We start from the raw sequence: 11,375 nt of genomic DNA, 5'->3' as shown, positions 1-11,375 counted from the left end.
GGCTGGCTTGACCGCAGTGCAAGTCAGTCACTTGCTAATGTGACAGAGACGTTACATTTAGCATATATCGTCACAGGTAACAAGCTAACCATCGCAAAGTGTTGTGCTAATGCTGGGAACAGGCAAATTGTATCTTTATAGTTAGTAGTTGCTGAGGCTCAGACATCCATGGCGCACAGGAGGCGGGACGCACGGATCCATCTCCCCAGGAACAAACGCTGTGTCGGGTGGGCAAACTCATGTGATGCGTAATTGATCCCGTGGATGATTTGTAGGCTATTAAGTGAACAAGGTGTACCCGGTCCACCAAACACTGGGACGTCTTGACTGTCTTCATTCTGCACATATTTCTGTTACTGTAGTCCTATTTACTATTTCATTATTTCATCCATGCGTGGCGCAGCGGATCCGTGCGCACTGTCACCTGCCGTGGAGACGCTGGCCTCACTAACCTCTCCTCCTCTGAGTCGGGTCTCCCTCGCGCTGGACTCAGTTTCACCGAGCGTACTCACACTTAGAAAATAAATAAATGGCATTACATCAGTGAGTTCAAACTGCTTATTGTGCGTAATTTGGACTGACACTGAGATGCATGTTGTTCTGTAACTGGTGTGGCGCTGCCACTATTCTCTTGATTTCCACTTCGACATTAAACATTTTTTTGAGTGAAAGAGACGTTACTTTTAGCATATATCGTCACAGGTAACCAGCTAACCGTCGCAAAGTGTTGTGCTAATGCTGGGAACAGGCAAATTGTATCTTTATAGTTGTATCCATATGATGTGACAGCTTTATGTTAATATTTCACCAGGTCAGAGGGCTAGAGGGATGTGTTAAGTAGACCCCATAAAGTTATCCTACAACTGATTTTGATACTGTACTGTATGGATGGTAGCTACAGGACATGCTTTGAATTCATAAGATTTAACAATACAGTGTTAGGGACAGATCAGATGACCAGAGACTTGAGACTTGACTTGGACTCGTGGCAAAAGACTTGAGACTTGACTTGAACCTGCCCCTCAAAGTCTTGAGACTTGACTTGGACTCGAGCTCAAAGACTTGAGACTCGACTTGGACTTCCAAAAACTGACTTGTGAACATCTCTGGCGGCTCTGTTGCTGAGTAAAAGCTACTTTCAGTCTTGTGCTAAAGTTTAATAGTCTAATAGTGAACAGTGCACATTTAATTTTGTGTAGCCTCTTTAACAGCCTAACAAGTAAAAATATGAATTCAGTTTCCTGTTGCTGTTACCGTTTTGCATTGCATTGCAAAGGTGTTTTTCTAGATGGTTAATGAGTTTACCTCCTCATCATGTAGGTGTAGGTTTTGTTTCAACATTGGAGGGGACACAATCATTTCATGCTTTCTGCTAAACTTTAATTCACCAATTTGAGTCTTTTCTGTATCGATTTATGGTGGAAATGTCTTTATTTATGTAAAAGAAAATTCAAAATTTAGGTGACAATTCAAGGTATAAAAACATGAATTTAATTTAACTAATTATTAATTAAAGTGCCCATATTATGAAAAAAAAAAACACTTTTTCTGGGATTTGGGGTGTTATGTTGTGTCTCTGGTGTTTCCACACACATACAAACTTTGAAAAAAATCCATCCATGCTGTTTAGAGTGAGATACAGTTTCTGAATGTGTCCTGCCTTCAGTCTCTGGGTGAGCTGTTCAAAATCGGCACGGCTTGTGACGTCACAAGCCGAAACGAGCAGGCTAACCGCAACCATTAGCTCGTAGCGTTAGCATGCTAACGCTAGCATGCTACCTCGTTCTCAATAGCAAAGCACTGCTACAACACCACACAAGTTCACCATAATCTACAAAAGAACTACTTACATGTGTGCCCTCATTTAGAAGTCTCCCAGCTAATCCTGCCTTGTAACTGACTGAAGTTGTAGAAACAGCCTCTTTTACTGTCTATGGAGCTAGCTAGCTGACATGATCTACATCTGAGCTACTGGGCATGTGCAGTGCAATCAAAGATAGTACAGAAGAAGAAGAAGAAAAGAGGTCTCACTCTGTAGCTAAAACAGAGACCAGCTGAAAAGAGGATCTGCAGCAGTGAGAGAGAGCGGTGCAGTACAACAAAAATATGGTGTTTTTTGAAAATTAAACCATGTAAACCTATTCTGGTGCAACATTAAAATACAATTATGAACCTGAAAATGAGCATAATATGGCTGCTTTAATAAACCCTTGGAGTTTAAGGGTGGAAAACTGAAACTAACTGACAATATTACACAAATGTTAACGTCACAGAAGGCAAAGCACCTGCAACACAACAGCCTGGATTTGGCTCTAGGCTCGTGCTCTCTCCTCTGATTAACAGTTCAGTAGTCGCTGAATATTGGTAGGGGCACGTCCTTACCGAGCCCACCAAATTACCTAATTGAATGATTCAAATCAGCGTCACAGTTGCTTCTGTGGCTGCATGATATGCCTACTGCTTGTGCACTTTATAATGAGGCACACGTTTACTGTTTTTAAATAATGCATTTGTTCATACAGGAAATGGTTTGTTACACTGTAAACATATGTGTTGGGGCTGTTTCTTTAGAGACATCACAGGTATACAGGTGAAGTCAGAAACAATGTGATGTAAGACTGCAGCCTTCTGTAGGTGTCACCTCTGCTACAGGAGTAGCAGCTGCATTTGTTTTGACAGAGGAAGTCAAGTCACTTATTTATATAGCCTAATACCACAAATTTGTTAATCTCATGGTGGCGCTTGTTATGGAAAAACTCAGGAGCAGCAAACTCATTCACATGTGAAAAAGGTTCAGGAGACTTTGATGAGCTACACAGACGCAGGTAATGAAATCTCAATTGAGTAGAATTTAGGATTAAACAGTAGTGTAGTGCCATCCCAGTGTCTGACGTTCATCTCTTCCTCTAGGTGTATTTACAGTAAACTCAGTCTGAAGGTGTTTAGTTTAGCTGAACCTTCAATGTAAGCAAAGATATTGCGGGCACCGTAAACGCATGTGCTTCCCTAAATCATGAACCCAAACACCTCAGCACAAAGTAAAAACGTTGCCTGAACGAGCCTGATCACACATCATCACATACTATATATGTTATATATATATATATATATATATATATGTGTGTGTGTGTGTATGTATGTATGTATGTATGTATATATATATATATATATATATATATATATATATATATATGTGTGTATGTATGTATGTATGTATGTATGTATGTATGTATGTATATATATGTATACATATAAATTTAAATAAGCAAGGAGGCGTGGTGGAATTGTACATCCTGGATGATGATGTTGCAAAGTCAATATTGGCTTTTGCATCTCTCCATTGTCAAATTTGTTTTATCATCTACTTTACACAGTTCACTCTGCTCACCTCAAAGTTATCACAGTTTCTGTAAGCAGAGGTGATTTTCTCTCAGATCATCAGAGCACTTTGCAGCAAGGTAAATCAAGGCGAGTGATGTAAAGATTGATTACGTGTCATATTTAGATTGCTACTGTACAGCCGCATTAAACAAAGCTTGATGTTTTTCTACTAATAGATTTTGTTTGATTTATTTAGTTACTTAATTTGAAAAAAACATTGAAACTAATGTATCTGATTTCAGCTTCCATAACTCAGTGTTATTAAAAACTAGTGCAATATAGTTTTACACCCTATCAGTTTCTTTTGTGGCTAGTATTTACACAGCCTTTATAAAGTATTTAATCAGGAAAGTAGATAAGGGGTAATGGCTTTTACCCTTAATATAACTGACTTCTTGAAGCTCTGTACATTGAGTGTCCTTTCATTGTTTCTGGTCCATTGACAGCTCCAGCCACCATGGCACCATGCAGAGGATTCCTGCAGTTCCTCGGATTTTTGGGATCCATGTTTGTCATCATGATGTTCTTCTTCCGATGGGACATGTTACCAGAAATGAGAGGTATAATGTGTTTCTAGTGTGTGTGAATTCCTCACTGTTCCTGCTGTGTATCCTGTCCCTGGTTAATGCTTTGTTTGCACTTGTTTTCCCTGCCTGTAAAATGAATTGGGATAAGTAAATGGATTAGTAGATTGTGAAGCTGCGACCTCACCCCTGATTACTTTGGGATTATCGTAATTAAGGTTTAATTAGGGGTCCAAGCCCGAGTCTGTAAGAACCGGCAATAGCAAAGCTATGCCGTTCGCACAGCAGGGCTGTGGAACCCTATTGTTTTTCTACTGATTAATCTTCTTCTTCTTCTTCATTATTCTTCTCCGCCTAAAACTCTGACTACAGCCTAAACCGTACATGGTGGGGGTTGCCATTTTCAGGACTGGTCCCAAACTCTGCAAGGACCTCAGGCGCAACAATTCACCCACTTCCACCACTAGGTGCCGGTATAGCAGAAAAAAATCGCGTTTGGCTTTTAACACCTACACCGTACATTTTAAAACCATATATCCACGCGTTCCCTGGATCCAACTGAATGACGTGATATAGGCCACGCCCATTTCCGGCTAAACTTTTATGCGTGAAAAATCGAGATTTATCAAAAACCTACTTTTTCAAACTCCTCCTAGACTGTGCGACCGATCGGCACGAAATTTGGCAGGTAGCATCTCCAGATGGGCCTGACAAAAAGTTAATAAAAATAATTTTGATAGGATAAAAATTGCGCATATTACACACAAACAAATTTGTGTAGCTAACTATGAAAACACCAACTTTGCCATATCTCAGCCAAAATAAATGCTATCATTCTTGTTTGCCGTGACCCTCTGGAGGTCCCACACGCGTTTTACGAAAATTGGTCACTAGGGGACACTACAAGTACAAAAAGTTTATATTTCATGAACTGCTCATCCGATTTTTACAAAATTTGTTGGGTACCATCTAGGGCCACTCCTGAGGCCAACCCTAGAGTGGGGTACTGAGAGGTCAAAGTGGGCGTGGCCTATGGGATCCACGTCTAAATTTACTACTTACACTAACGTGAACAACTTTAATTTTACAGGGTAGATAGACAATGGGTCATGGACCAAACCTACTAAAAATTACACATGTGGACCACTAGGTGGCGCTATAATGTTTTTTTGCTTTTAACTCCCACATTACACATCGCACATTACAAATCCTTACATCCACGTGTTCCTTGAATCAAGCTGAATCACATGATATAGGCCACGCCCATTTCCGCTTACATTTTTTTCCGCAATATCGCGCAATGCACAAAACCAACTTTTCCGAACTCGTCCTAGGCCGTGCGACGGATCAGCACGAAACCTGGTAAGTAGCATCTCCAGATGGACTTGACCAAAAGTTACTCAAGGAATTTTGCTACGTTAAAGTATGCGCATTTGACGACCAAACAGATTTTCCTAGTTAGCTACCACACACGTATAATATCATATCTCGCCCAAATTAAATGTTATCAGCAAAGAACTTGAGATCGTTCAACATCCCACTACGATGCTCTGTACCAAATTTGGTAAAGATCGGCCATTAGGGGGCGCTATAATCAACGTAGACGAGTTTTGGCTCTTTTACTCAATGTTAATGGGATATTTGCAATGGAAATGTACCACAGACCTCGCAGCTCACACTTCTCAATATTTACTGATGTTTGCCTCCTACCGTTAGGTTTTGGTTTTCACTTTTGCGTGCTCCTTTGGTTTTTTACAATAAACAAACTTCTTAACCCACCTGACAAAGTTTCTACAACCTTCACAGTGGACAAATTCAACTCTTTTCTCTCACTTTTTCAATCCAAAATCAACACCATTCATAGGCGTCGATGAAAATACTGAGCACCCACGTGTGCCAGACTGCCAGTAGGCTACATTCATTTACAATTAAACATTGCAGTTGGTGCTAAGTGGAGAGTCTGTCATAGTGTGATTGGTTATGCTGGTTGCATTGATTCTTAATTTCCCACGAAGCTGATCGCGGTAACGTGTCAGTTGAACTTTTCATCTCCAATCCTATCCGTATATCATTGTTAAAGGTAGTCAGTATGTGCATGGAGGTGAACTGTTGACCGCTACGTTTGCAACGGCGACGTACCGCAGACGTCGCGGCTTGCACCTCTCGATATTTAGCGACGTTTGCCTCCCCGCCGCCCGGCTTCGGGGTCCGCTTTCGCGCACTCCCCGGGGAATCGGGGGCGACTGGCGTGGGTGGCTTGGGCCCCGTCATAACTGCTTGCAGTTCTAGTTTAACCTTTCTTTAGCTGTGTGGGGTTTTGAAAGAGACAAATGTTTGGCTTTCATCAATGCCTGGATTACTCTAATCATTTCAGACAGTTACAACTCATTCTTATTATTCTCATCACAGCAGAGGGGATCCATCAGCAGCAGGAACTGAGAAAGAAGCTGCTAAGAGAAACGTGTGATGGTGACAGAGACGCATTTACTGAGGGCAAGCACAGTTTAGATGACTTGAGTGACAAAGAGCTGGAGAACCTAATTGTGGATGACAAACACTGCATCATCTATTGTTACATTCCCAAGGTAAGTCCTCTGTCTGAGCTTGCCTTACTGAAAACCCCAGTCTTCTCTGATTGGTCAGCAGGCCCACTTTGTTGTGATTGGTCAACCAAATTCAAACAATGGGGCTGTGCTTGCTCAGGCATCACCTATGGGCAGCACACATGAAAAACTGGGCTGGCATTCTCAATGAGTGACATCACTGATTCAGGAATTTCAAACTTGGCCTGGAAAACTCTATTCCTTTTAAAGGTCCCATGGCATGAAAATTTCACTTTATGAGGTTTTTTAACATTAATATGCGTTCCCCCAGCCTGCCTACGGTCCCCCAGTGGCTAGAAATGGCGATAGGTGTAAACCGAGCCCTGGGTATCCTGCTCTGCCTTTGAGAAAATGAAAGCTCAGATGGGCCGATCTGGAATCTCCTCCTTATGATCTCATAAGGAGCAAGGTTACCTCCCCTTTCTTTGCTTTGCCCGCCCAGAGAATTTGGCCCACCCATGAGAGAGAGACATCATGGCTTTCAAACGAGAAAAGTGGCAGTTGGTCAAGGCCACATCCCAACCCTCCACCTTGCCCCCCCCCCTCTCCTCCTCAGTAGCTACAGACACAGAAATGGCACATCCTAAGGAAAGCTCATTGTGGGACTGGCTCTAGTGGCTGTAATTCTGCACCAAGGCTGAATTTTTGGAAAGAGACTTCAGATACAGTATTAGGGGACCACTAAGGTCTATATAAAAGCATCCAAAGAGAACCATGTCATGGGACGTTTAAGGATTTGGGTTATTCTGAGTCACTCACTTAACTGATCCGGGTTATGCGAGTAACTTGAGTCACTTGAGTCAGTATTGCTAAATCGCCAAGGAAACTCAGTCCTAGCCCATTGTCTCTAACCACTAAAGTAGTAGAAAGTTCTGTGGATTCACTCGGTGCAGACTCACCCTGACTCGAGGAGAAACTATACTCGCTCGTCTGCTACAGATCCACTCATGGCAACATAGCCTGCTGATTCGACTGACTCGAGGACTCAAGAGTTCATGAGTCCCATGGTCTACCGAGCTTGCAATGTTTCGGATGGTGCTCGACCAAATTGCATTTTAATATACTACATTTATACAGCAAACCTACAGTAGGTCTAGGCTATGTGCAGAACATTGTATGTTATTTCAGAAGTGAAAGAATGGCTTTTGATGTGGCTTTGCTTTTCACCCTGACTCGAGAAGAGACTTCACTCGCTCTATAGATCCAATCATGACAACGTAGCCGGCTGACTCGCGCTGCTGACTGACGAGGACTCAAGAGCTCATGACTCATGAGTCCCATGGTCTGCGAGCTTGCAATGTTTCCGGCTCTGTGGGACATTCCTAATCTCGGACTGTCTCTGCTCACTCAGTCGCTTGAGTTGACAAGTTCCAGCGGCGCAATGAGTACTTCTATCTAAACTTTGCCCGGGACATTCTGCGCCTGTATGGTAACCTGACTAATCCACCACAGACGGTGGACAAGGCATTTGCATCCGGGGTACACCCCTCATTTTACAACTTCATTCAGTACTTGCTGGACCCGCAGACAGAGAAGAAGCAGCCCTTTGAACCCCACTGGAGGCAGATGTACCGCCAATGCCACCCCTGCCTCATCCAGTAAGGACATTTTTCATGTGGCCACTTCAATTAATAGTACTAACTAATTCAGCTCAGCCTTGGTGTTCTCTTCAATTTTGTGACTTTCCTTGTAGCATTTTAAAGGCCGAAACATCCGGACTTTTAGGCTACGTTCACATTACAAGCAGATGAGGCCCAAATTTGATTTTTTTTTTTTGCTCTCATGTGACAGATAAGATTTGGCATTTGGATTTGGCATTTTTAGGCCTTTATTTAACAGGACAGCTAAAGACATGAAAGGGGAGAATGACATGCAGCAAAGGGCCCACAGGTCGGAGTCGAACCTGGGCCCACTGCGTCGAGGAGTAAACCTCTGTGTATGGGCGCCCGCTCTACCAACTGAGCTATCCGGACGCAATAGATCAGAATTTTTGACTTGTGTCGACATAGAAATCAGATTTTTTTCAATCATACCTGGGCCGCTTTTATGTGGTCCTAAATCCCATACATTTCCAACCACTAGCCATGCGACCACTGCAAACGGTCATATTGGAATTCATGTGAGTCTTAAACAGTCTATGGTTTTTCCACATCATGGTCCTTCACTGCACAGGCGCAGATCAAGTGTGTTCCGCCAATCCCGGCCTACTGTGCTGTGATTGGCTAGTACTCCTAGTCTTGACGCGTCCTTGTGATTGGATGCTATGCGGATATTGGTGACAACTTTAGCTGATTGTAACTATAAATAACTAGCTTGCTACTTCCACCGTGCTTTCATGCTACACTGGTTTCGGCAGAAAATGAGCCGAACACTGGCCTATTGGCCAGTAGTAGTGCCGGTGTCTCTAGGACGGTCGGCAGCTCCGGAGAGTGAAGTAGACGGCTGTAGCAACATGACAGCCAAGTGTCTAAAAATGTTTTTTGTTGTTGTTGTTCCAACGCGCATGTGTGACGTTATTGGTTGCATGTGAGGCATTTCAAGACAGAGATCCTTTCACACCATGAACACACTGATGTCAGATATGATATACTGTATGTATGACTTCTAAGATGAATGTGACCAGTCTAAGCAGAAAGGGGGGGGGGGCGGGGTTGGATCGAGCATTGAGCCCTGTAATGTGAAGCAAGCCTTAGTCCCTAGAATGGGTCAAGGTCCACAAACCATATACTTCCCATAATGCAACTACACCCCAAAACTGAAAAATTGTTCACAGGCTGAGTAGATCTTGACTGCCCCTTTAACATCCACAAATGACCAATGAATTTAATGTTGCCACAAAACAATGCTCATTTCAGCTGTAGTTTGACATTGGGTTGTTTTACCTCTCAGGTATGATTTCGTTGGCCATCTGAAGACTCATCAACAGGACGCTGGACAGCTGCTGAAGATGTTAAAGCTGGAGGACGACATCAAGTTCCCTCCTTCCTATGAAAACATGACTTCCCCTGCTTCTGTGTTGGACTGGTTCAGCACAGTGCCTCTAGAGGACAGGAGGAAGCTGTACAAGCTCTATGAGAGGGATTTCAGGCTTTTTGGCTACAGAAGGCCTGGAGAATTGCTTGATAGTTGAGATGAAGTCATGATTTGGATTTCACTCTTCCCTGTGGGCATAGAAAACCACTATTTACTTGCGAGAAAAGAACAATTACAATTATTCAGCTAACTTGCTTTCTGAAATACAAGAATTATAAGCCCTGCACTTATATATTATAAGGGCTCTGTTCATGCATGTGTCTACTACTTATGTACATCGCTAGCTTTTCTACACTAAACCATCAAAATCTAGACAGTCTGTCTCATTAATTTGTAGCAAGATAAGTCATTTTCAAATCATTTCACTTGTTGGCTAAAAGTATAAAATGTGAAACTGACAACATTTTCACGCTGGAGGTTTTCAATACTTGCATGTTTCCACACAAAGGTCAAAGTTCTACAGTCAAATTAACTTTACTTCCATATTTATGACAGTTCAGATGAGATGAAACACTAAATGCGTTGGAATTATATCTTTGTGTACAACACATTTTGCCTAGAGTGCAATATGCCTTTGGAGAAATACCTTCATAGTATCCAAAATATAGTCTCTCTTTCAGCCTACAACTAAACAAATTATCAAAATGATTAAACAAACGTGTTTTGTGACATGCTGATGGTGTAACCACATATTAGCCAGTTGAAAAGAAGTCTTAAGACGTTCAGACCGAATATCACCCAGTTTTCAACTACAGTAGAAATCAATGCTGAAATCCCGGTTGGTGCTCACTGAGAAGATCATGGTGACGATAAACTTAGAGAAACTGATTGCTAGTTTGTCTTCCCTTTATGTGATTGGAGCAAAGATGGAGGACACTCTCATGGACCATTCATCCACTTGCTAATTTGTCAGTGAGAGGGCAAAAGGAGTTTCACTATCAGGAAATATGTGGTGTAACATATAGTAAAGTGCTCTTTCTCGTTCAAAAAAAAGAATCCAAGTTTCACTCCAAAACATCAATCACAGGCCACTGGTCATTCATGCCTGACAAACAATCAAACCTTAACAAGTGTAAGTGCTGATTTATTTATTTTTAAGATTGTTTTTGGGGCATTTTAGGCCTTTAACAGCTGAAGACACGAAAGGGGATAGAGCGGGGGAATGACATGCAGCAAAAGGCCATGAGTCGGAATCAATGCCACGGCCACTGCGGTAAGGACTGAGCCTCTGTACATGGGGCGCACGCTCAACCAGGAGAGCTACCCAGGCGCCCTGTGCTGCTTTAACTTTATTTTGATGCTGATACTTTTGCACTTTAATTTCATGTTTTAAATGCTACATGCAGTACACATTCTTGTGGTATGAGCACTTTAACATTTCTGTGAGATACCTGAAGAGCCTGCTCCTCGGGCCTCCACCCGCTCTGCTTTTTGTTGCATGTTTACCCTGGAGGGTCTTTGCATTTGTCTTTGTTGTTAATGACGGTGGGACTTTTACATAATCCTGTATTTACAGCAGTAGAATGCAGTACATTGTCTGTATTGGGGAATTGTTTTGAGGTATCCCTGGAGTTCATGTTGATCCTCCTCTGCCTGCACAGTAACTTGACTTTTTAGGGGAAGACACAGAAATATGATCATCTTAAAAATATGATGCATTGTACAGATGCTGCTTTCTGTTATGTACTTTACATTTCAGTGATACTGTAACACTTTTTATTTAAATATATTGCACAATATATATATTCAACACATCTACATTTAATAAGACGATTTGAAGGCTCTGAACACCCACACAGGTGTTTCCAGTTAAAGTGATGGTTCGGAGTAATTT

At 42.2% G+C, this 11,375-nt stretch overlaps 1 protein-coding gene across 1 annotated transcript; it reads left to right on the top strand.

Annotated features, from left to right (window-relative positions):
* Positions 1–3,831: 3,831 nt before the first annotated feature.
* Positions 3,832–9,721, top strand: LOC116042311 (carbohydrate sulfotransferase 12-like). The gene is made up of 4 exons (XM_036004874.1): positions 3,832–3,941; positions 6,315–6,490; positions 7,877–8,106; positions 9,398–9,721. Exons 1-4 carry the CDS (start codon positions 3,839–3,841, stop codon positions 9,636–9,638), a joined length of 750 nt encoding a protein of 249 aa, XP_035860767.1. The 5' UTR covers positions 3,832–3,838; the 3' UTR covers positions 9,639–9,721.
* The last annotated feature ends 1,654 nt before the right edge of the window (positions 9,722–11,375 follow it).

Source organism: Sander lucioperca, chromosome 9 (assembly GCF_008315115.2).
Source record: "Sander lucioperca isolate FBNREF2018 chromosome 9, SLUC_FBN_1.2, whole genome shotgun sequence".
Lineage (NCBI taxonomy): Eukaryota > Metazoa > Chordata > Actinopteri > Perciformes > Percidae > Sander > Sander lucioperca.
This window is presented reverse-complemented; position numbering and strand designations above follow the sequence as displayed.

Excerpts from the sequence above, each read along its gene's own strand:
- LOC116042311 (XM_036004874.1), top strand. The coding sequence starts at position 3,839 with ATGGCACCATGCAGAGGATTCCTGCAGTTCCTCGGATTTTTGGGATCC. Across the intron at positions 6,491-7,876 it reads TCTATTGTTACATTCCCAAG|TTCCAGCGGCGCAATGAGTA; the intron begins GTAAGTCCTCTG and ends TGAGTTGACAAG. Across the intron at positions 8,107-9,397 it reads TGCCACCCCTGCCTCATCCA|GTATGATTTCGTTGGCCATC; the intron begins GTAAGGACATTT and ends TTTACCTCTCAG.